This window comes from Zootoca vivipara, chromosome 13 (genome assembly GCF_965207765.1).
Source record: "Zootoca vivipara chromosome 13, rZooViv2.hap1.1, whole genome shotgun sequence".
NCBI classification, from domain to species: domain Eukaryota; kingdom Metazoa; phylum Chordata; class Lepidosauria; order Squamata; family Lacertidae; genus Zootoca; species Zootoca vivipara.
The window spans coordinates 31,854,033-31,879,914 of NC_142596.1; the positions used below are offsets into that span (position 1 = coordinate 31,854,033).

A 25,882-nucleotide genomic window follows, 5' to 3' on the forward strand; every position below is an offset into this window, starting at 1 on the left:
AAACCACCAATCTCCACCCAAGCCTTGGGCAAACCATCCTATCTTCGTTCCTCGTTTTCCAGATTGCAAGCTCCCTCGGGGCAGAGACCTGTACTCTTGGGGCAAAGCCCCGGGATCCCTAGAAGCCTCCGCGCTTGGACCATGCAGCCAGCCAGCTGCGCAGCAACGCACCTCCTGCAGCGGCGCCGGAGTCCCCGCCCCGAGGGGCCTCCCTAGCCGGGGGCTGGCCTTCCCGAAGCCGCTCCACCTCCCGATTGGGGCCCGGGGAAGCGCAGAGGCGCGCGCACTGAACAGCAGCAAGCAAGCAAAGGTGGCAGCAGTTTCTGGCGAGCCCCGGAACCTCTTCGCAGGGGGAGATACGGTAGGTGAGGTTTTTTTAAAAAAAATGTTATTTTTGTTATTTTATTTTTTGCGCGGAAGGGAGGCTGCAAAGTCGATGGATGCGTGGTGCAACTTTAAAAAAAGAGAGGAAGTAGCGCGCGGGTCTACTCGAAAGTAAGCCCCGCTCTTTTAAACGGGGCTTTACTCCAGGCAAAGCTTGCCCGGGGTCGGGATCGTAGCCTCAGCTGGGGCGCTTGGAGGATGGAGTGAAACTTGCAAGCCGTGGGGATTGAAAACATGGGGACGAATTGAAAGTAAGGGTGGATCTATTGAAGTTTGCAACAAAGAGAAAAAGGAGGAGGCAACCGCACTGGGCTTCTGCAGGGGGGGCAAGATGGGGGCAGAGACCCCCAACTGCGCCCCCGAATATAATCTCCAGATCCCCAGCTTCCATTTGTTTGAAAAGTGCAAGTTTCTAGCATTTGTAGAACCTGCAATATGGGGCGAAATGTGTAAAAGCGCTATTCTTGTTTTGGGGAGGTAAAGTGGCCTCGGTGCTTTAGTCCTCTTTCCTGCCCCGCCCCCCCCAACACCCCGGGGAAAATCCTGCAGCCCCCCCCCCCCGGTAAGGTAAGAGAAGCAATCACCAATGGAAAATGATACCAGACGCTGAAACTTGGGGATTTACTTGTGTGCGTGTGTGAAGTTACTTAGGAGTTGCGTTCCTCCCTCCCCACATTTTTATGGGGTGTCCGCAGACAAAGGGTAAAGGCTTTCATGGATTTGGGGGGGGGGCGTGTATGAAGAGGTGCAGCAGGACTTCCCAAACTTAATTTATCCCTGGAAGAGTTGATAAACAGGTGGGGAGATGGTCCCTTTGTTTGTGGGGCAAGTTTGGAAGATATAAAAAAGTGTCTTTTTAATCAAAGCAACCTTGTGGCACATTAAAAAAATTCAAGGTGTGGTCTCCTTTCTGAAAATTAAAGGGCCCCACCCCCACCTTCAAGGGGAGGAGGGAATGAAAGGCTTTTTTTTAAGGGACATCCTAAAGCTGATGTGGTAAAACATGTTCACTTAGAATAGCAGTGCTGCCCTAACTGTCTACTCAGAAATGAGCCCCATTGAACTCAATGGGAATTGCTCCCAAGTAAGTGGGGTTTAAGATTGCTGCTTCTCTGTTAAAATGGGAGTTTTTATTCCATAATCATGGGACAACTCCATGCATGTTTACAGAGAGATAAGTCTTGCTGTGTTGGATGAGGCCTGATCTTTTGTAAATACAGTTTAGGATTGCTGAATCTGCAAAATTCCTAATGCCGCTTACTGGAGAGTAAGGCCCACTGACTTCCACAGGGCCTGCTTCCGAGAAAACATGGTTAGGATTGCAGCATTAAAGGTATTTGGTATTTGGATTCAGGGGAAAACATGTTTGATTGGCAGGGGAGCAATAACACAAAGCTGGTACGTTGCATTTTTTTAAGTGTAGTATTTTGTGTTCGTGTGTAACCTCTTTGCCACTTCAGTTGTGGGGAGTGTGAGAGAACCTGGCTTGCAATGGGCAAAACATAAGGTGAGGAGGCCACAGTTTTCCAGGAAGGAGCTTGGCATCCGGTCTGGGGTTCCAGAAACAATTGGCCAGCCTGATTGTGCAAGTCCAAGGAAGAAGAGGCAAGTCTGCTATTTCCTCCCAGCCCTACTCCCAAGAGAACTGCTACTTACATTTTCTTTTCTTTTGTGGGGCTTTGCCTTTCCATAGCAGCCTAGCAGGCAGGAATTCTACGGTTCACCATTCCTTCAAGTAAGGGGACTGCGCCTGTTGAGTTTCTGGCTGCAGGAAACTTAACCCAGAAGGTGGCAGCCTGCATCTCTTGAGTGCATTCAAAAGATAGTTGTTTCTTCTCCTCGCATCCCATCCTTCCTCCCAAGGAGCTTCCATGTGTCCCCACCCACATTTCATTCTAACAATAACAATAACAATAACATGGAGCAGGTTAGGTTGCACCATAGTTCAGCTGCAATAATTGAGGGTGAATTTGAACTCTGATCTCCTTGGTCAAAAAGTCTTACAACCATTCACATTTAAAGTTGTGGATTTCAAGTTTTCAGAACGGCTTCACCCACATTAGCTTGGCAATTTGGGCACCAGCCCTGTAATATGGACCAGTCCTGTATATGCAGAGTGTGATGAGAGAGAGAAATAAAGCATGCTCAGGGCCAGTGAGTTTGTGACTGATGTGAAATTTGAACTGGAGGTTTATTTTACACTTTATTGCATTTATGTGCAGTGTCCTCAGGGAGTGGGTGGGCTATTCATTTCTTCTGCATCCATTTTATCGTTGCAACAACCCTGTGAGGTAGGCCTAGGCAGATTACAGCCCAGTGTGTACACTGTTATGTAGCCTTATGATGTGTAGTTTCAAGAAGTTTCAAGATGTGTAGTTTAGACCAACAAAAAATACTAATCATTTATGCCAGGGGTGAGGAGATGAGACCGGGGCAGGTGTCAAACGTGGCCCTCTAGAACTCTCTTTCTGGCCCTCAGAACCTTCACCAGGCCACACACTCCTACACACCCTCCAACATTTCTCCGATGAAAATAGGGACATCCCATTCCATAATAATAGTTTTACTATTTACTGGGTTGCCCCAGCCACCCTGGGAGGCTTCCAACATACGGTATATAAAAACATAATAAAACATTAAACAAACTTCCCTATACAGGATTGCCTTCAGATGGCTTTTGGTCAGATTTACCCTCCAACATTTCTCTGACAAAAATAGGGACGTCCTAAGGAAAAGTGGAACATTCCAGGATCAAATCAGAAACCCGGATGGCTTCTCTAAATCAGGGACGTCCCTGGAAAATAGAGAAACTGGGAGGGTCTGCTCCTACAGGCCCTGCTTTGCACTCTCCTTGAGTCTTTTTCCCTGGCTGGAAGGTGTACCTGAACGCTTTCTTATCTTGCCTCTTATTTGCTTGTATGGAAGATAGAGAGAGCTCTCTGTGTGTGCATGGGTACAAACCAGTTTATTGCACCATATTTATTCAGTGATCCACCGACTTTTGCCTCTGCCCTCCCCCCCACTAACATGCAGCCCTTGTGAAGTTACCTTGGTGGGGAATGTGGTGCTTGAACTGAAAAAGATTTCCCCCTCCCTGATTTACATCAGTACTGGAGTTAGTTTCAGCAGATGCCTAAGCATGTCTACTCAGAAGTAAATCCTATTGAAATCAGTGGGGCTTAATCCCAGGTTAGTAGGGGGTTAGGATTGTGGCCTTCATTAAGGACTTATTTACAGGTCTCCTTTGGGAGATACCTCAAGCAGGGGAAGGATTTGTCTCATGAAAGCACAATGCAGTGGTACCTCGGAAGTCGAATGGAATCTGTTCCGGAAGTCCATTCAACTTCCAAAATGTTTGGAAACCAAGGCGCAGCTTCCGATTGGCTGCAGGAAGCTCCTGCACCCAATCGGAAGCCGCAGAAGCCCCGTTGTATGTTCAGGTTCCAAAGAATGTTTGCAAACCAGAACACTCACTTCTGGGTTTGTGGCATTCAGGAGCCCAAAACGTTCGACTCACAAGGCCTTCTGGATCCAAGGCACGACTGTAGAATGGAAAACGACAGCAGGCAACTTATATGGCAATGGTACAAAACTCTTCAGAATGTTAGGCTTGTTAAAAATAAATAATTCTATATAAGGAAAAAAGCAGTCCAAAATAAGATCTGGCTAAGATCCATTTCTTCCAAGTGATCTTTCCATTATTATTTTTTTTAAAGCTAGGGAAGTAAGACGTTGAAGCTAGGGAGTAAGACGTCAATTTAAATATGCAGTGAAAGGTCATAAAAGCAGTGAAATAGCATTCTGCGATCGGAAATGCAGAATACAGCAACATACACTCAAGGGTTTCAGCCTGAGGGCCAGAGGTAAAAATGGGTTCAGCAGTGAATGAAAATGATAGAATCATAGAGTTGGAAGAGACCACAAGAGCCATCCAGTCCAATCCCCTGCCAAGCAGGAAACACTATCAAAGCATTCTTGACATATGCCTGTCAAGCCTCTGCTTAAAGACCTCCAAAGAAGGAGACTCCACCACACTTCTTGGTAGCAAATTCCACTGCCGAACAGCTCTTACTGTCAGGAAGTTCTTCCTGACGGTAGTTTTGTACTGCAGGATGGTTTATTCACACACTTGCAATCCCTTCCCAGTCTTCTTTCGAGGGTAGCAAAGAGGCACAGTCAGTATTCAAGGACACTTTCCAGCCAGGCAAGGACACTCAAGGGGGGGGGGGAGAGAGAGAATGAGTAGTGGGCTGTGGTGCCTGGAGAGACAGGCAGGGAGGGCCCAGCAGAGAGGCCTGGGGGGCTGTGTTTGGCTCCTGGGTCCAGGCTTTCCCATCTCCGCATTAGCTAGAGAAAGTAAACCAGCCTTCTCTGAGACATGAAAGCTAACGGCACTGAAGTCTTTGCAACCAGGGTGCCACCACAAAGAAGCCCCTCCACCAAATCAGCCATTGACTGACTGCCAATGCAGCTGGCTTTTCATACATCCTTGCTCCTGAAAGGTTACTAGAATGCAGTGGTGGTCTTTAAAACGTTTGCAAAATACAGTTGAGCTTGGCAAGTCCTGGGAAATATGGTAATCTGGATGCCATGTCCTGAACCTGATTAAGACTTCTGAATAGTCTTCTGAATAGTCTTCAAGTCTTCAATGTACACCCCCGACCCAACTGCAGGAGTCAAGCCTCGATGTGACCAGACGGTGGATATCTGTGTCAAGACTTTCTCCCAATGCAAGAATAAAGCTAAGTCAGTATATTAACATTGGTGTAGGAAAAGGGGCTGGATTAATTGATGGGCCACACGTGCAATGTTGACGGTGAAGATGAGCGGTTTTGGCTTTTTAAAAAGTGGCTGAGGAACCTTCGGGTTGCAAGGTGCGTTGAGCGTGGGCTGCTTTTTTGACAACACAATGAAATGTGTCTTAATTGCTAGGTGGAAAAATCTCGTGACAGCTTGTTTGATGAATTGCTGTTGAATCATCGGCATCCGTGCTGAAAGTCTTGTTATTATTGGTATTGTAATAAAGTTATCTCCACCCCCAGGGACTTAAGAGTGGGAAGCAATATTTCCCAAGGCCTCAAAGCTTAGTGGCTGGAACATACACTATGCCTGCAACACACCATGCCAGCAGAAGGTTTCAAGATTCAGGACAGATAAAAGAAAGGCAAATAAAAATGATCTCTTATTAAAATTTGGCACTAAAAGCAGCAGAAATTAAAGGAATAAATGAAGAGGGGAAAGACTAAGATTGGAAAAAAATTATATAGCAACTATGGTGGAGAATGCTGACCTCTCAAAAGAACCATGAAGGCTCACAATAATGAAAATTAATTTGCCTATTAAAAAGTTAGGTATATACTTGAACTCAAAATACTAAGACGCAAGATAAGAATGGCTGGAAACACTAAAGGGTGGGTGGAGGGCAGGGTGGTGGGGGGTTGAAAAGATTTTGCTGCTGTATTCTTGACCAATTTGTGTTAATTTTGATTACTGTAATTTTGATTATTGTAGGGGCCTGGAATTTCAATCAAAAAATTTTTCCTAAAAAAAGAAAGGACAAGCGCATAGTTAAACTGTGGAACTCCCTTCCACAGGAGGCCACAGGATGACCACCAACTTGCATAGCTTTTTTAAAAAAGGGACAAATTCATGGAGGAGAAGGCTATCAACGGCTTCTAGCCATGATGGCTGTGTTCTTTCTCCACTTTTGGGAAAGCAAGATGCCTCTGGATAGCAGTTGCTGGAAGCCAGTTTCGGGAGAGGCGGGGGAATACTCTTCCTGAGGGTTTCCCCCAGGCATCTGGATGGCCCTTCCTTCCTGTTACAGCTTGGACTGGACCAAAGGCCTGATTCAGTACGAGGCAGCTATATCTATGCTCACGGGTGAAATGGTGTTGGATATATGAGGAGCAGATGCAACGTGCCTCAGGCCCACACACGTAGCTAAATGGCAGAGCCGGCCGGAAACGTTTTGCTACTGGCGGAGGCAAAGGTTGGAAGATTCAGGACAGCTAAAAGAAAGTAATTATTCACGTGGTACATAAGCAGTGGAACTCCCTGCCACAGGAAGCAGTGATGTCCACCAACTTGGATGTCTTTAAAAGAGCATTGGACAGATTTATGTAGCCAGATATGTGCATCAGTGCCTATGTTCTGCTGAGACTGTGCTGTTGTGCTTGCGGGTCTCTCAGAAGAGCCACGTAAGGCCATGAGACCAGGGGGCTGGGCTGGATGAGCCTTTGACCTGAACCTGCAAGGCTCTTCTTGTATGTTCTTCCATTGGATCGCTTGTCCTGTGTCAGGATAGCCACATTCAGGCATTTTCCTGAGCACACAAACTCTGTATCCATGGACAGCAGCAGCCAGTATTTAGAGGCACTGAGAAGAGAGGCAGAAGAACATAGCCCTTTGGGCTAGTAGCCATTGATAGCCTCCTTGATCAGGAATTTGCCTAATTTTCTAGGAAAGACACCCAAGTTAGTAGCCATCACTGCCCCTTGTGGGAGTGAAATCCCATAGGTAAACTTATGTGCTGCATAATGAAGGACTTCCTTTTGCCTGACCTAAATCTCTAGCATTCTGCTTCATCCGATGCGCCTGAGTTCTCGTGTTACGCCACAGGGAGAAGCAACTTTTCTGTGTCCATTTTCTCCTCTGTCGTGTTTCCTCTTGCTCTAAACCTAAAAGCATGATGGGACTTGGAGTGCGTCAACATCCGGAGATCGCCCAAGTTGAGGATGTTCTGTTTTCAATCAAGATTACAAGACCGTGCAATGCTATAATAATACATTTTGCCCTTTCTCCTGCTTTGTGTTCCTGTCTCAAGGTCTAGAAAAGCATCTCTTTTTTACCAAGGCAAGGTTGTTGCTGACACACCAGATAATGCAAGCGGGGGCCAGTGGGGTCCATTTCCCCCCCTCACAGAACTTCTGGGCCATGAATTGCAGTCAGTCCTCTGTTCATGTCATGAAAAGCCAGCTAGTGAAGGCAGGACTCAGTTTCCTGGGAATCACGGCTTTCATTTTTTAAAAAAATGATACCAGGGGCTGCTTTTCTTGCCCACCAAGCCCCACACTGCAGCTACAGTTTTTATTACAGAAACAGTATAGAGAGACAATCAAGTTTCTAGAACTTATGGTTGTAAAATATATGCTGGAATGTAAATAGGCTGTGTCAACAGCCAGAGAGATGGGTGGATAATCTTTCTCATACTTGGTATAAAGGCAGCTTCTTGTGTTCCAAACCGCTTTAGGAGGTCCTGCTCTGGGTGCCCCCTGTCAAATAAAGTAGGGTGGGTAACAAGTGTGTTTTGTGTACAGGGGCTTCTTAGTGGTGGCCCCCAGCAATTACAGAGCAGCTTTTGCAGGCATTTTCACCTGACACCATCTTTGTGGTCTTTTGCTCCAGCACTAGACCTTTCTGTTCATGCATGCCATTTATGTTAGCAAATTAATATACTACTTGATTGTAAAAAAAGCCAATGAACCTCAAAGTGGTTTACAGAAAAGAACAAAACAATGAAATAAATAAAAACAGTTAAAAAACACTCATGCGGAATGTTTTTCAAAACATAATTGAAAACATTGGTAAGCTAAAACCCAGATCGAAACACATGCCAACACAAGTCTTTTGTTTAGACAAGCCTGCACAGAACATATAGACATGTGTTGTCAGCACGTGTTTTAATCTGGTTTATCGCTGATTTTAGCATATCGCTGATGGCATCACTCGCCTTCAGATGTTCTTGACATGCTCCTGGCTGGGATTGCACCTTTCTCACATCTGGAGTTGTAGACTAAGCCAGTGGAGATTGCTTTTTAATGTTTTTTGCCTATCCCTTGTGCACGCATATAATTTTTGTTTCGTGTCTTCTCTTCTGTTTTAAAGCACATCTACCTGTTTTGAGCCTGTGCACATGTTGATCTATGAATATGGTCCCTGTAACCAATGTTTCCTGGCACGCCCCTTCCTCTTCCATCTCAATTTGAGCAAGAGTCAGGGGTGTGGTTTTGCCACCCGGCCCAAACTCCACAGATATTTCTCTCCAATCTTGTCAGATGGGGTGATAATGTGAGTCCTGAATCAATTTGCAAGGGGAGATGAAAAGGGATAGAAAAAGACTACTTCTGCTATGATCCTAACCCCGCTTACCTGGGAGTAAGCCTCATTGAATTCAGGAGGGCTTCCCTTCTGAGTAGATAGGGTTAGAATTACCTGGGTGCAATTTATCATTGTTTTCAGTGGGGCTGACTTCTAAGTAGGCACGTGCAAGGATTTGCATTGTTAATATGGCACGTTAATTAGCCAGATCAAGACCAGCACTATGCAAGCAGCACAATGAGATGGTAGAGTCCTGGGCTGGTAGAGTGGACTGTACTGCTTCAGACTGCATGGGTGGGAGATACCATTTGGAAGACTCCTTCTACATAAAAAATAACCCCTGCAAGGAGAAAGTTTGCTCGCCAAGGAGGGCTGGAAGCATTCTTCCTGATGTGCTAATTTTCTCATTGAAGAGATGCCTGTCGGTTTCACAAAGGGGAGTGTTAAATAATGTTATTTCCTAGCTTCAGCCTGAAATAGGTCCATCCTGGCACATTGAGATATTCTTCATCCAGCTGTCGTATGTAGATTTGGCAAGAGGGAGGAAGGAAGTAGGGTTGCGCCCATCTCTGGCCTTTGAAAGCATTAAGCAGAGGAAGGCTTGCTTTTCATTTTTTTAAAAAATAGTCAGATTTGTTGTTAGACTGCTGCTAAAGTCATGAGATTACAGCATGCCTCAGTTAGCAGAATTGGAATTTGCAACTGTAAAGCGCTTAAGCCGTGGCTTTGTGTGTTGCAGCACTTGATTTTTTAGTCGTAGATGCTATATAGCACCTTTCACCAACCTGTTGCACTCCAGATCTTTCGGGCAGCCACTGCTATACAGTCTGAAACATCTGAAGGGTACCCAGTTGAGAAGGCTGATCTGTTTCCTACGTTGCAACAGTTTGCTGCATGTCACAGTATTCTTCTCCTCTGATGTTGCAACAGTTTGCTGTGTATTATTCCTCTCCCTGTGACCGTCCTGTGACAAATGACAGCAATCTGTTTTCTTGGTCTGGCCTCAGGGGATCTGGCTGGGAGGGAGACAAAGGCTTCATTTCCGCTGTACTGTTGCTTGCGTTTTGTGTTCTGAGCAAGCAGGGCAGAGAGCAAGGGAATTGGATAAGCGCTGGCAATTACCGTAAGTGAGTCAGCACGATGCCTCTGTTGTGTTTGCCTTGATGTGTAAACTGAAGGGCGACAGCTATGGAGGCGAAAGAGTAAAACTATGGCTGTTGTGTTTCCCCTTTTTCTGCACCGCATGGTTTGTAGAAATCCAGAAGCGCTGTGGCAAGAATCAGACGGATGTCGTGTGCTGGACGCTGCAGGCTGCGCTTTAGCTCATTCATGTTCATGTTTTGCTCTGGGGTGGCTGGAATTTGGTTATTGTTTTGCATAAATAGAAGATCGTCCCTGCTTGCCCAGCCAGCCATCCTTATTTATTTGGAACGTTTGTAGCTGGCTCTTCATCCAAAAGGGCTCCCAGAGCAGCTTATATACAGGACAGTTCCTGCCTGTGGGTTTCTGGGTGAAAAGCCACACACATAAAAGAAAAAAGGGACTGGGAGGGCAGAGGTAGAATGCAAACTCAGGTAGAGAGTCTGACAGGTTAAATCAGGCATCCCCAAACTTCAGCCCTCCAGATGTTTTGGACTACAATTCCCATCATCCCTGACCACTGGTCCTGTTAGCTAGGGATCATGGGAGTTGTAGGCCAAAACATCTGGAGAGCCGCAGTTTGTTGATGCCTGGGTTAAATAGTAGTCCTTGACCTGCTGGAATGGAAATTGTTCAGGGGCAGGATGACTGCTGGTGTGTGGAATTCACAGAGCTATACTGCTACTGAGCATGGGGGCTTCAGGAAGGCCAACCTGGCTAACGCTAAAAAATAAATAAATACGGAAGTATATACATTTTACCCCTCTTGAATAAATTCACTACTCTGCTCCCACCTTCATAATTGCTTCAGTTTGTGTATCAAGTGAATCACCGTGAAACTTTTCCAGTGGATCGGGCAAACTGCTTGCCTAGATGGCTCTGGAAATTTATGAGCACAGCATGGAATGGATATTCTTTCTCTTTCCCCTGTTGTTTGTCCCTGACATCTGGTATAGTGGCCCTGATATTGCAGGTTCTATCGAGAGCTCTCACCGCCAGCAGCTGTTTGGGATAACGTTTCTTCAAAAAAGCCTCTTCCCATGCCATACATTTAAAGCAGGCACACTCTAGTTTGTTAAGGGTACTGGGAATTGCAGCTCTGTGAGGGGAAGACTACAGTTCCCAGGATTGTTTAGGCAGGGAGGTAGGGAATGTGCTTTAAACGTATGGTGTGTTCACAGAGACAGTATTGCTTAATTTGTGCCAGTTGCTCTGCCCCTTTTTAACTGCCTTACGCCAACTTCCCACTGAGTTTGGACCTTTGGAATCTTAAAGCCATATAAAATGTCAAATACTCAGCGTTTGGTCTTTTTAAATTTATGGCCCTTGCGATTTTGAACATTATTTACGTATTTAACCATTTGACAATGATTAACAATAATCAATGAAAAAACCCTGCTTCAGATAAAATTCCTTCAGATCATAATATTCCTGCAAGAAAATATAACTTAACATAAATTAACATTTGCTCTAAAAACAAACCTCAAAACCTACTTGAATTTGCTTTTGCGGGAGATAATTGTTTTCTGGGCCATAGGGGGAGACTAGTTTTCCCAAAATTTGAATTCCTTGTTTCCAGCAGCGTGATGATGATACTCTCTGGAATTTGATGGTGGGTTGGAATGAATGCATATTATTCCTCATGGGATCTTGACTTCATTTTGTTTCGTTTTTAAAAAGTTATAACCTCTTCATACCCAGAGCAATTAAACAGAAGATGAGGAGAGAGAGAGAGAGAGAGAGAGAGAGAGAGAGAGAGAGAGACTCTGTTCCCGGATGCTCTCCTACTAATAAGCCATAAATTTTTGTTCTTTCACTATTGTTACAAGGGGTGGAAAATTGTCACATTGACATGAGATGTCATCTGCATAATTCATGCGATCATCTATGTGGGAGCTTCATTGATGCTGGGTCTGACCTCTCTGTGTTGAATTGGTTTCCTGTTGTGTTTTAGGGTATTTTCCTGAGCAAGAGTCTTAGTAACATGTTGTCAGTTCTATCATTATTTATTATTATTATAATTTAGGATATTTATTATTATTATAATTTAGGATATTTATTATTATTATAATTTAGGATATTAAAACAGTCAGCCCTGAGTGCTTACTGGAAGAACAGATCGTGAAGCTGAGGCTCCAATACTTTGGCCACCTCATGAGAAGAGAAGACTCCTTGGAAAAGACCCTGATGTTGGGAAAGATTGAGGGCACAAGGAGAAGGGGACGACAGAGGACAAGATGGTTGGACAGTGTTCTCGAAGCTACCAACATGAGTTTGACCAAACTGCGGGAGGCAGTGCAAGACAGGAGTGCCTGGCGTGCTCTGGTCCATGGGGTCACGAAGAGTTGGACACGACTAAACGACTAAACAACAACTACTACCAAAAAATTCTTTTTGGTCTCAAAGTGATTTATAAGTTTGTTTTTAAAGAAGCCTATAATGTTGTTGTTGTTTAGTCGTTTAGTCGTGTCCGACTCTTCGTGACCCCATGGACCAGAGCACGCCAGGCACTCCTGTCTTCCACTGCCTCCGCAGTTTGGTCAGACACATGTTGGCATTTAATACCAGATTAAAATACAACAAAAGATTGCAAAGCACGATTAGCTAAAAGTCCTCAGCCTGCAGTAAGGTAAAAAAGATGGGCACTAGGGGTGGACAATATATTGATATATCGTCCAAAAGCAGTTTGAAGTCCATATTGTGATATTAGTTTCATAATTTTTGACCTGGCAATATATTGCGAAACATGGTGTGTGTGTGTGTTTGTGTGTATGCTATGCAAAAATCACAATGTGGGAAAAACAGTGAAACCAGCCAATGCCTCTACATAGCTCCATCCTTATTTCAGACATTGTGATATATCGGTATATCACAATGTTTAGCTGGTAATACATCACAGTGTTAAAAACCAGATACAGTGGTACCTCGGTTTTTGAACGTAAGACCGCTCAACTTCCGAAATGCTTGAAAACCAAAGCATTTACTTAAAGAAAACCAAAGCATTTACTTACAGAAAACTCAATACGGAAGCCGCGTGGCATGTTCGGCTTCTGAAAAGCATTCGAAAACTGAAACAGTTACTCCCAGATTTTGGCGTTCGAAAGCCGAAACGTTCGACTTCTGAGACTTCAAAAACCAAGGTACCACTGTATCGTCCAGCCTTAATGGACACCACTTCAGAGCATTGTTGAAATGGATATCTGAGAGAGAGCGGCTGACATTTAGCTTGCATGAGCCAAAACTAAATTAATGGGAAGATTGATCAACTAAACTCCTGCCTCTAAAACAAGACCTCCTCTCCTGTTTAGGTCTCTGAAATGTCTTCAGAATCTGCTTCCGCTCATGAGCAGCCTCCGTCTCCAGGCAGCCTCCGACTCCCAGAAGGGCGGCGGATGAGGGAGCGTTCTCCGTCTCCGATGAGAGGTTACTTCATCCCAAGTCCGCTTCCGACGCGGAGGACGCGCACATTTTCAGCGTGAGTATCAAGGGAAGCAGGTGGGATGGGGTTCGGGGCATAGGATACCCCCTGCCCTCCACTTTTCTCTGCCTCTCAGCATCATCTCTATTTTGAAATGGGCCTAAGGCATCACCATGAAAAAATAATCAGGGTGGGGTGAGAAGGACACATAATTGCATAAAGTTTGCATGCTTGTCTATGTATAAATGCAGGGCTGGATTTACCTTTGATGAGGGCCTAAGCTACTAAAGGTAATGGGGCCCTTTATATGTCCAGCTGTCCTTTGTCAAGAACAAATTGTCGCTGTTTTTTTGTGTTGAATATATGTTATGTGGTAATTTGTGGACCTAATAGGTATCCAAAGCCATTTGCCCATAACAAATAGGAGCCTACACAACACAAAACACTGTTGCTGTATGTAGGTTTTATTTTATTTGTTTTTTATCTTACATTTTGGAAATGTACATCCAGTGTTTTTTTATCCTTTAAATTTTTGGGGGGCCATGAGAGTGGGGCCCTAAGCTATAGCTTCTTCAGCTTATATGTAAATCTGGCACTGTATAAATGCAAATATGGAAATAACAGCTATAATTTAAGTAGAATTGCAATGCAGCAGAATCTTGGTTCTCGAACAGCTTAGCTGACTAAGCGCTGAAAACCCAGAAGTAAGTGCTCTGGTTTTTGAACGTTTTTCAGAAGTCCGACGCAGCTTCCGCTTGAGTGCAGGAAGCTCCTGCAGCCAATCGGAAGCTGCGCCTTGGTTTTCGAACGTTTCGGGAGTCAAACAGACTCCCGGAATGAATTAAGTTTGAGAACCAAGGTTCCACTGTACATCTCACCAGGGCTTTTTTTCCCAGCTGGAACGCTCCCCACACCATGCCTCTGGCTCACGAGAAGACTCCCTGGAGTGCAAAGAGGACATCTTTTATGGGCACTGGAGAGACAGAGGGGCAGTGGAGCTTTAATGAGGCTCTGGGCTAACAGCTGATGATGTGCAGGAAGACGCCTCCCCTGCTTCAGCTCTGCAAGCTCTCTGGCTTACTCAAGCAAGCAGAAGAGACAGGGCAGCTTGCAGAGCTGATGCATAGGGGGTGTTTCTTCCCTGTGCATTAGCTCTGCCCATTCACAGAACAGGCCCCCCCCTTTCCTCTGGCGCAGAAGCAGGAGGGACTGGGCAGCGTTCCTGCAGCTTTCCCCCCTAGAATAAGAGCACTGCATCTCACTGCAGTGGGAATAATGCAATGGCCTCTGTGGCTCAGCCTACCGTGCAATGAGGAGCTAGAACTGCTGATGGGCAACTTCCCATCAAATCCAAAATAAGGACCCAAAAGGAGGCAGATGGACTTCTTCCAATAGAGGGCTGTCCTCTGTAAAGTAGAACACACGGACACCCTAAATGTAGCCCAACGCACATATCCAACAAACTCTGCACTGCACTCTCCCTCTTGCCATAGCAATAATGAAGCACCTTTTTACCAGTTGCGCCGGGTATACAGCAATTCTGACAGTTCCTGCACTGGGAGAACTTGTCCACAGTAGTCCAGGCCTTGTGACTTCAGGACTGGACTAGTGCAATACATTCTGCGTGAGACCTCTGTTGTTCTTGACCCAGAAACTGCAGACGCTGCAGAACAGTTGCTGGCAGCGGGGAGACTGTGTCTGCTCAGAGATCTGCACCCGTGTTATCCTGGCCAAGTTCAAGAAGTCACTGTTGGTATATAAAGCCCTTAACAGCTTGGGGCAGTGAGATCACCTTGTCCCATGTGTGCCCACTCTTCCACGTCCATCTGCAGAACTGGCAGTGTCACATACTGCCCATTCCACAGTGGCAAGGAACCAATCTTTTACTGCAGGACCCCTACACTTTGGAACTCCCTGCCTGTTGACACCAGGCAGCCACCTTCACTGTATTCTTTCGGTGCTCATTTAAAACATTTTTGTTTAGGCAAGCCTAACCAGACATACTGATGTTGCTGTGTTTTAATCTCCTTTACTGTTAATTTCAATCTTCTAAAACAGTTTTTCATTGTTTTCATCTGCTTTTTATTGTTAATTTTAATACTTCTTGTTAAACCCCTTAGAGGTTTTGCTACCATAACATGGTATATAAATTTTGTTAGGTAGATAGATGAAATAATAGTGATAACAACTGTAATCTAGTGTTGGGATCCATTTTACAGCTGCTTTGGGATAATTTGCTTCTTACCTGACTCTGAATTGCTGGTACCACAATGGACATTTTAACCTTTTTTGCTTTTAACTTGTTTTTAACCTTTAATGCTTCTACTATATGGTTTTATGTGTTTATTGCCGTAAATGGCTTTGATATACATTTTTATGATATAGCAGTATACAAATATTTTTTAATTATAAATTAATAACAAACAAAAGGCATTCCTGCATCACTGGTGTTTTCTCTGGTCAAAATGAAACAAAGTAGTACAGTATAAACACCGGCAACTGGGAAACACTGGCCTGCGAGCGCTCCAATTGGAGAACAGCTTTTTCCAAAGGTGTCATGGACTTTGAAGACACCCGAACTCAGGATGAAAGGGAGAAATGTAATAAGAGGAAGGCGTGTTTGGCAAACCCTCACCATGATCAACTCCCACCTGGAAACCTATGTTCCTACTGTGGAAGGACGTGTGGATCCAGAATTGGCCTCTGCAGTCACTGTTGAAACTGTGTTTATGGAGGACAATCTTACTCAGCTACGAGTGATCACCAAAGAAGACGACGACTCTGGTCACTCACCTCTGCAAGCCTCGCCCTGCCTGCTTCCTTCTGTGATCACCTCCATACAGCCCACCCAGGAAGCAATTGCTCTGGCCATAGATGTTTGTGAGGTCACTGTAGATTTCCACCGAGAGTTGGTCTTGCTGAGACAAATCCCTGATATGCAACCCCCTACCCTACCCGCCATCCTTCAAAATACTGACTTGAGCAGCAGAGTGTAATCTCTCAGCCTCTGCAGCTGGAGGGCTTGGTAACTTGGGTGTGTCATTGACCGAATCCCCTGGGGCTCTGAAGGTTTGCTCAGCTTGCAGCTGAATGACATTATGACAAGCGGGGAAGTGCAAATGACTCTGGGATGGCTGGCTATGTCACAATCGCACCCAGGCCAGAAGCTCAGAAGTTTGTGTTGAGAGGAGGGAGGTGGCTGGCGGGCGGGCGGGGAAGCGAGAGGGCATGGGAGCAGAACAGCCTACCATGCTCTGTAGAAAGTTGTGCCCTCTCTCACTCAAGGCAGACGGGCTTCTCCATGGCGGCAGAAGGCCTTAGGTCCAGCTCGTCAAGGTGAGGAAGGAGGCAGGTGGCGGCAGAAGGATATTGCGGATCCTGGGAAAGATTCAGGAAAAAAAAGGAGACCAAATGGGTCCAGGGGATGGAGAGGCGCCCTGGCGAAGAACGGATGCAGAGTTTGGGAATTTTTAGTTTAGGGAAAAGGCGAGTAAGATGCGGCGTGACGGAATATTATAGAATTATGCCTGGTGTGGAGGAAACAGATAGATAGAGAACCCTTTTTCTCTCTCCTACTAGAACCTGAGGGGGGAACATGCAGGGAAGCTGAATGTTGGAAGATTCAGGACAGATAAAACTTCTTCACGCATGACAAACTATGGAACTCGCTGCTGCAGGGAGGCAGTGGTGGCCACCAACTTGGGTGGATTAGGCAAAATCATGGAGGAAGATGAGGCTATCAATGGCTGGTTGCTGTGATGGCTATGTTTATGAAAACCGCAAGTGGGGAGAGTGCTGTTGAACTCTGGTCCTGCTTGTAGGTTTCCCAGAAGAGGCACGTGGTTGGCCACTGTGAGAACAGAAGCTGGACTAGGTGGGCCATTGGCCTGATCCAGGAGGCTCTGATGATGTTCTGATGATCTTAGAAGGGCATGTCTTCAAGGCCAATTGCGAGCTCTGCTTTGCCCTTGGATGATTCTGACACTTATTTCCAGATTCTGATTCCTTCCTACAGATGTAGGAAGCTGCCTTATATTAAATCAGATCATTGGTCCATCTAGCTCAGCATTGTTTACACTGACTGGCAGCAGCTGTTTCAGACAGTTCAGTCCTCAGTGTCTCCAGGTAAGGCTCGGAAGAGCCTCTTGCCTCAATCCCAGGAGAGCTGCTGTCAGTCATTGTTGATGACTGGACGCTAGATTGGCCCTTGGTCTGGCACAGTGTAAAGCAGTTCCCCGTGGGTTGCATTTGCTGCTAATCCAACTCTTGAGTAGACCCTCTTAAATAGATGGGCATGACTAATGAAAGTCCATCAAGTTCAGCAGGTCTGCTCTGAGTATAATGTAGTTGGATGCATCTCTATGGGTGAGATTCACTTAGAAGCCCTGCATGAAGGCATCTGTGCACGGCAGGGCTCCCCACCCACTGGAATTGGCTTGCGGGGGGGATTGGGAGAACCCACAGAACAGCACACAGGAGGGGGGAATCTGGCAAACAGGTGGAATATTTGTAATAGCACGGTGTTGAATTTCACCCTGTTTTCCTAAAAAGAACACTACATTCTACAGCATCGTACCCAGTTCTCTCTTGACAATCTGAATTCTGCTAGCTGCATACATTTGCCTGATTTCTCCTCATTTTGCATGGTTTATTATTATTATTATTATTATTATTATTTATTTATTTATTTATTTATTTATTTATTTATTTATACCCCGCCCATCTGGCTGGGTTTCCCCCGCCACTCTGGGCGGCTTCCAACAAATACCAAAATACATTAAAATATCACAGATTAAAAACTTCCCTAAACAAGGTGTTTTCTAAATGTCAGGTACTTGTTTATCTCCTTGACCTCCGATGGAAGGGCGTTCCACAGGGCGGGTGCCACTACCGAGAAGGCCCTCTGCCTGGTTCCCTGTAGCTTTGCTTCTTGCAGTGAGGGAACCGCCAGAAGGCCCTCGGCGCTGGATTTCAGTGTCCGGGCTGAACAGTGGGGGTAGAGACGCTCCTTCACGTATATAGGACCGAGGCCGTTTAGGGCTTTAAAGGTCAACAGCCACACTTGTGCTCTGAAACATACTGGGAGCCAATGTAGGTCTCTTAGGACCGGTGTTATGTGGTCTCTGCGGCCGCTCCCAGTCACCAGTCTAGCTGCCGTATTCTGGATTAATTGCAGTTTCCAGGTCACCTTCAAAGGTAGCCCCACGTAGAGCGCGTTGCAGTAATCCAAGCGGGAGATAACTAGAGCATGCACCACTCTGGCGTGACAGTCTGCAGGAAGGTAGGGTCTCAGCCTGCGTACCAGATGGAGCTGATAGACAGCTGCCCTGGACACAGAATTGACCTGCGCCTCCATGGACAGCTGTGAGTCCAAAATGACTCCCAGGCTGCGCACCTGGTCCTTCAGGGACACAGTTACCCCATTTAGGACCAGGGAGTCCCCAACACCCGCCCGCCCCCTGTCCCGCCAAAAACAGTACTTCTGTCTTGTCAGGATTCAACCTCAATCTGTTTGAATTGAGGTTTGTTAGGAATGTAGGGATGCAGGGAAGCTGCCCTGTTTGACCATTAGTCCATCCAGCTGAGTATTGCCAGAGGCAATCCGGGGTTTTCGGTAGGTGTCCCTCTGAGCCCTACCTGAAGATGCCGGGATCATCATACCTGTGGCCTTCCACATGTGAACCGTGTGCTCTGCCACAGTTCATTTTTCTTCTGCTAGTTGTAAGTGGGTGGTGAGTAGTTCCATAGGACACTGAAGCACCCTGTGGCATCACTTGAACTCTTATTCAGGCTTCTCCAGGTTTCTCAGTTTTCAGCAGGCATTTTGCCCGTGCGCTTTCCCCCATATGGGCAAGAAACTTGACTTTTAAAAGCAGCCACATTAATTCCCAAGAAGCTGACTTCCGTGCCCTAATGTAAGAAGAGGTGGAGAATGGTTTTCTGAACTTGCTTTCGTTCTTCACAGGACGACAAGAGCCGCTGAAGGGCCTACCTACAAGGGGGTGTGTAAGTGTTTCTGCCGCTCCAAGGGCCATGGCTTCATCACACCTGTCGATGGCAGTCCAGACATCTTTGTGCACATTTCTGAGTAAGTGGGGCGGGGGAATGAACTTGCCCTTCATTTTTTCATCCTGAGGGGGGCTGCATTATTCCCATCAGGGCAACCTTCTGGGGATCACATGCCAACAGTGCTGGGACCAGATTTAGGTTTGACGAGGCCCTAAGCTACTGAAGGTAATGGGGCCCTTTATATGTCCAGCTGTCCTTTATCAACAACAAATTGTCACTGTTTTTTGTGTTGAATATATGCTATATGGTAATTTATGGACCTAATGGGTATCTAAAGCCATTTGCGCATGTTGCCATGCAACCAGTCCATGCAGAATGTAGGCACCCTATATATATAGAAATGAGCAAACCAGTGATATTTTTGGGAGCAGGTGGGGCCCATGACCTAAATCATAAGAGCCTATACAACACAAAACACTATTGCTGTATGTAGATTTTCTTTTATTTGTTTTTTATCTTATATTTTGGAAATGTACGTTCAGGTTTTTTTCCCCTTTAAATTCTTTTGGGGCCCCCAAGAGAGTGGGGCCCTAAGCTATAGCTTGTTTAGCTTATACGTAAATCCAGCACTGAGCAGTGGGCCAGGGCCAGAGGCAAAGCTGGTGGAGCAAGGAATGTAAATTTTACCTTTGCAAAGCCAGTTGTTTTCTGCACGCTCTTACACACCCCACTCCACCCAAGGCAAGCAAAATGCATGATCAGAATTCAAGGATAAGTCCCAGCAGCAAGGCAATAATGCTTGTGGTGCAGAGCAAAGCTGGTGGGGGTGTGTGATGGCATAGCTGCCAAGTACCCCGTTTCCCCCGGGAAACCCCCGTTTTTTCATACCGTTTCTTGGCGGTCCCCCGTTATCTCTTTGTCTCCCGTTATTCTCCCTTATATTCTCCTGCTGGCGGCCATTGCCCCCCCTGATTTGCCCATCTATGGGCACCGAAAATGGCCGGCGCCGGCTTCGAAAGTCGCCTCTACGCATGTCCGGAAGTGCGTAGACGCGACTTCCGGTGTCAGCGGCGGCCATTTTTGGTGCCCATAGATGGGCAGAGCGACACCGAAAGTTGCGTCTATGCAACTTCCGGTGTCACGCGGCTGCCGGTCCCAGATTCTGCAGTCCGGGACTTGGCAGGTATGGGTGATGGCCTGGGGAGGACGAGATGGAAAGAGTCCCCACCTGTGCCCTAGAATGAAGCTGAAGCCATGGTTTGTCACTGGCTTGCCAAGCTTCATTTGTCTCTTACTTACGACTCAGCATTACGTGCATATCTGGCCCCCTTTCTTAACTGTGGTTTGTACAGCCGCCCCAGGCTTGGTAGCTAAGCCACAAAGGCCAGAGGCCAAGAGCAGCTGGAAACCCAAGCAAGCTGTGGAGATGCAAGCCTTGGTCTGCTTGATTGTTGGACAACTCGTGGCTAATCTGTGGTTTGCTGAACACAAAGGATAGGCTTAGCATTGGCTCTCCCAGGCTTCTGAGTTCATTGACCCCCTGGATGAGATATATAACATTGCCATCAACCGCACCACAACTTCTTAGTCATGTAAATGAAGCAAAGTCATGAAATATCAACATTTATGAATCACCAGTCACTGTTGTATTGTGGAGTCATTAGATACATAAGTTCTTCATTGGCAAGAAAGGTGTATTCTGTACATGCCCATGATCTTTATTTCTGAGGCTCAAATTTCCCCGTTGTTGTTGTTGTTGCATTATTATGATTATGATGTACCCACCTTTCACCCTAAGGTCCCAGTGTGGGTTACAACAATTAAAACCCAGTGATAAAACAGTTTTGAACAGGTTACAACCACAGAAATAGGGTGGATCCTAAGAAACACAATTCATACACTTATTTTCCATCCCCAGGGGTGAGTGAGTAAATATCAACCACTTTGGGAATGAATGAATAAAAACATTGTTGTAGGTTCTACATTCCCTTTTTTGAGTTTGTGGCTTTTGGGCTTGACCAAGTTGGGATGACGAAGTCCTGTGATGGGATGAATGGTTCATTTAGCCCAGTGGTGTCCAAACTTTTTGGGGCTACCGCTCCCTTGGTTCCATAAACGCACCCTCAGTGCCCCTTAAGGTAAAGGGACCCCTGACCATTAGGTCTAGTCGTGTCTGACTCTGGGGTTGAGGCGCTCATCTCGCTTTACTTGCCGAAGGAGCCACCGTACAGCTTCCAGGTCATGTGGCCAGCATGACTAAGCCACTTCTGGCGAACCAGAGCAGCACACAGAAACACTGTTTACCTTCCCGCTGTAGCAGTACCTATTTATCTACTTGCACTTTGATGTGCTTTCGAGCTGCTAGGTTGGCAGGAGTTGGGACCGAGCAACGGGAGCTCACCCCGTCACAGGGATTTGAACCGCCGACCTTCTGATCGGCAAGCCCTAGGCTCTGTGGTTTAACCCACAGTGCCACCTGCATCCCTTACCCTACCCTACCCTATAAAGCAAATGGCAGTTTGCATGACCCACTAAGGAAGGTAACAACACAGTAAAATTCGAAACAGTAACGACCGATTTCACATTTATTCAAAATCCAATTGAAACAATTCAGTTGAACAAAGTAAACCAAATGGATGGCCTTGATCCAGTCATAGTCTGGTAGGCATTGACGCCTCCAGAGCCCCCTTGCTGCCCCCTTGCTTCTTAGAGAATCACCATTTGGTTCAATTATTTTGTTTTGTATCTTCTCCCCCTGCCTTCTGAAAGCATTGAAGGAGAATACGTCCCGGTGACCGGGGATGAAGTCACCTACAAGGTGTGCACCATCCCTCCGAAGAACGAGAAGCTCCAGGCCGTGGAGGTCGTCATCACTCACCTTGCTCCGGGCATAAAGCACGAGACATGGTCAGGAAACCTGATCAACTCCTAGGCCGCCCCGACGGAGGAAATGCTGGACTTTGGGTATTGTTCAACAACTGATACTGACTTGAGACTTGACAGACGAGTTTTCTGCGTATTGAGTGAGGTGGAAACACCATTGTAATGGGGGCCCAAAGGTGGCCAGAGTAACGCCCCCGCTTTTATACAAAAAAATTAAAAAAACGCAAACGGCACAACACTTAAGTTGACCAGGAAGACGGGATTTAGTTACGGCTTTGCTTTTTCTTTTTTCTTTTTACCAGCACGTGTAGATACACAAAGGCCTTAGAAATACGTAACCAAAATATAACAAAATGGCGCAGGTGCCATCTCTCCAGGTGAAGGGGAGCATGGCTTGGAGCCTGTAAATTTTCTGTTTTGGTGGGGACTCTGCATGGCAAGGCAAGGGATACCAGCGTTGCCTGGGTAGATCACCCCATGGAGACCTTTTCTGCTTGACACCACAGGGTCTCACCAGTATAATGAGCAACAGCACTGTGAAATTTGCCTGTCATTGTAGAAGTCATTTGCTGGTGGGAGCCACTTTCCTAGAAACATAGGGATTCTCTTGGTGTGCCCTCTGGGTTTCTAGGTCCAAGGAACCTCAATGGAGCACCTGGGCGAAGCCCCAGCAGGAAACACCTTTCCCTTCTTTTGATTTTGTGCTGAGATTTCTACAGAAGCCAATGCCCCGGCCCCTGGCAGAAAAGCACAGCCTGCCTCAACATTTCATACATAAAACATTTGAGATGCGAGAGTAGTGTCTGCTGTGGTTAGCTCGTAATTTGGGTTGATGAGAGCTTTCAGGGTTTTTTCTTTTAAAAAACCAGCTCTTGATTTTTATGTCCTCCTTGGCCCCATTTGCACAACTCACACCAAACCATGGTTTGCTTAACAAACTACAGATTTGTCCCACGGATAGTAAAACAAACCCATTGTTTGTTTCTCTAAAATGTGGTTTGTTTTTCCAGCTGGTCTTTTCTGGTAGCTTGGCAAGTGTTTGTTTGACTAACCAAACCTTGCTTTGGGGACGGTGCTGGCTTTCTTTGTGACACCAAGCCACAGTTAAAACAAACCAAAGGTTGTAAGTCAGTGACAAACCATGGCTTCAGCTTGTGGTTTGTTGGCAGTAAAGAAGCCATAGGTAATCCACTGAACAGGGTCCAGATGATCAGGTAAACAACAGTTTTAGTAAACCATGGCTTAGTATGAGGGAAACAAGCCCCTGTATGTCACGTGAACTGGTTTGAACCCTTCTGGGGCATTTCTTCAGCTGGCAAAGTATATTATTTTTAGTTAGTGATGTGTGTGTGTTTAATGCACAGCTAGCTAATTCCTGCCTCCAACTAGGTTTGTAGCTAAACCATATTTCATTTTTATTTCAATGCCATCTAGTTGGTTTTTTTCCCCTAGTAGAAAATGTTCTGAACAGTACATGTGTGTGTTGTGTTCCCTTCTCAAACTCCCTAACAGCTGGAAATCTTTGGGGAAATAAATAAAAAGCTTGGAGTGAATCTCCTCTTCTGGAATTGTGTGAAAGGCATCTGTAATCATCCGATTCGTTCTGGCCTCTAGTCCAATATTCTAGCCACTACAACACACTGCCTCTAAAGCAGGGACTGTCAAGAGACCAGAATTGCTCAATCTCCTCTTCTTATTATCTGCTAACACCAGAGAGGGACACAAGACTGCCAAGCCAGACAGACATGAAAGAGGAAATTAAATCCTCTTCTCATTCGCTGCAACCCCGGACATTGAGATACCGCAGGAGTTGTTATCGTTGTGACTGTTTTTTGTTTTTCTTGCCATGCTAGATATAGAACTGGCCTCTTATGTTTTCAACGGGATCAGGTAAACAGATCTGCTTGTGACAAGGCCACGCTGCCTGCAACTTTAGCGGTTTCATTAGAACCTCTGTCGCACTGATGTCGACGTCGCCGCTCCTATGAATCATTTACATTGCGTTTTAAATGTCTGGCAAGTTATTTTACATTCATGCGGCCTTGCAAGGGGACTGCAGGTTACTAACATTATGCATTAGTTGAGCGAGTCTGGGCTGAGGAGGAGGAAAAGTGGCTTGGCCCAGACTGAGTTTGTGCAAGATGAAATTTTAATTGCCACTTTCGTAATTTCCACTTCACGGCACCAAAGCTTGCTTCCAAGTAAGGCAGCATCAGCTTCATGGGTAAAGAGCTATAGGATCTGGCTAAAGATGTGCTTAGGATCACAGTACCATCTCAGCTGTAACCTGACTTTATCCTCTTTTACATCAGGGGTTCCCAGATGTTGTCCATGAGCTTCATTTAGGTCAGGCATCCCCAAACTGCGGCCCTCCAGATGTTTTGGCCTACAACTCCCATGATCCCTAGCTAACAGGACCAGTGGTCAGGGATGATGGGAATTGTAGTCCAAAACATCTGGAGGGCCGAAGTTTGGGGGTGCCTGATTTAGGTAGTCTTGTGTGTCTGTAGGCTCATGGTTGAAGAGGGAAGGTTCACTGCGTTAAATAATTCTTATTGATTTTAATTGCTTCCTAGATTGTATTTTATTGTCTTACAGTTTGAATGCCACATCATTCAAACTGTAACACAATAAAATACAATATCTAAGGAATAAAAAAGCAATAAAAATATAATTAAAAATCATACAGCACAAATTGCAACTGCTGCAACAAGCAGAAAATAATTATGTGGTCAACTAAGATCCTAATGTTTAGTCGGAATCTCCTTTCTTGTACAGTAGTTTGAATCCCTACCCTCTGGAGAAAACAAGCTTGTTCCATCTTCCATGTGACAGCCCTTCAGATATTTCAGGATGACTGTCATACCACCTCTCAGTCTTCTTTTCTGGAGGTTAAACACACCCAACTCCCTCAATTGCTTTTATTACCACGTGGTTTCCTGACCCATGAGCACCTCGGTTGCTCTCCTCTGCACACCTTCCAGCTTGTCAATATCCTCCTTAACCTGTGGCACCCAAAACTGGACACGGGACCCCAGGTGGGGTCTGAGCAAGGCAGAATAGAGTGGTACTATTACTTCCCTTGATCTGGACACTATACTTCTGTTGATGCAGCCTAGAATAGCATTAATCTCCCCTTCCCCCTGCTGCATCACACGGCTGGTCTGAAGAAATTGTCCTGGGTGTGAGTAAGCTCATTGATTTGTAACGTCTCCTCTAAGTAGTGTTTAAAAATGGTGGCAAAGATCAGTTTCTGAATGATTTTCCCTTCCGCATTCTATTTTACAACAATATTTCACTCTTGTTCAACTGGATATACATTCCATTGAGTAGCTGGATTTTTTTTTTTTAAGAAACCAGTTGTGAAAGTTCAGTCCCCCTCTCTTCCTTCTGCTCCTGGAATTTCCATAAAAGGGAATTGCAGTGCATTTTTAAACTTTGTTACAGAGACTATGCTGGCTTGAATTTGGACATTTCAGCTACTCATTTCCTGCTCTGGCACTAATATGACTGAATCTGGCCATGGTTTTTGTTTTGTTTTTTGCACTAAACCAGGCAAACTTTGGCCCTCCAGATGTTTTGGACTACAATTCCCATCTTCCCTGACCACTGGTCCTGTTAGCTAGGGATCATGGGAGTTGTAGGCCAAAACATCTGGAGGGCCGCAGTTTGGGGGTGCCTGCACTAAACCTACTGAAATTCTGTGGCCAGGGTGGGGCTGTTTTTTGTTTTTGGAAAAATGAATTCTTTAATTAGGATAAATGATTCAAATACATTTAATTTGCATAATTGCTTGTGGTTTTGAGAAGTCAACGATGCTGACCATACTGAGCTGGATGTAACAATGGCTTTACTCACTATAAAAGACAGTCGTACCTTGGAAGTCGAATGGAATCCATTCCGGAAGTCCATTCGACTTCCAAAACGTTCTGAAACCAAAGCGCAGCT

General features: G+C 45.7%; 1 protein-coding gene across 2 annotated transcripts; it reads left to right on the forward strand.

Moving 5' to 3' along the window:
* Positions 1–273: 273 nt before the first annotated feature.
* On the forward strand, positions 274–23,487 carry CARHSP1 (calcium regulated heat stable protein 1). 2 transcript variants are annotated; one of them, XM_035130961.2, is made up of 4 exons: positions 274–365; positions 12,933–13,099; positions 19,008–19,130; positions 21,821–23,487. In XM_035130961.2, the coding sequence occupies exons 2-4, from the start codon at positions 12,942–12,944 to the stop codon at positions 21,981–21,983; spliced, it is 444 nt and encodes a 147-aa protein (XP_034986852.1). In that variant the 5' UTR covers positions 274–365; positions 12,933–12,941; the 3' UTR covers positions 21,984–23,487. The 2 variants fall into 2 exon arrangements, with proteins under 2 accessions (XP_034986852.1, XP_034986851.1); XM_035130960.3 differs by having other exon boundaries at positions 274–361.
* The last annotated feature ends 2,395 nt before the right edge of the window (positions 23,488–25,882 follow it).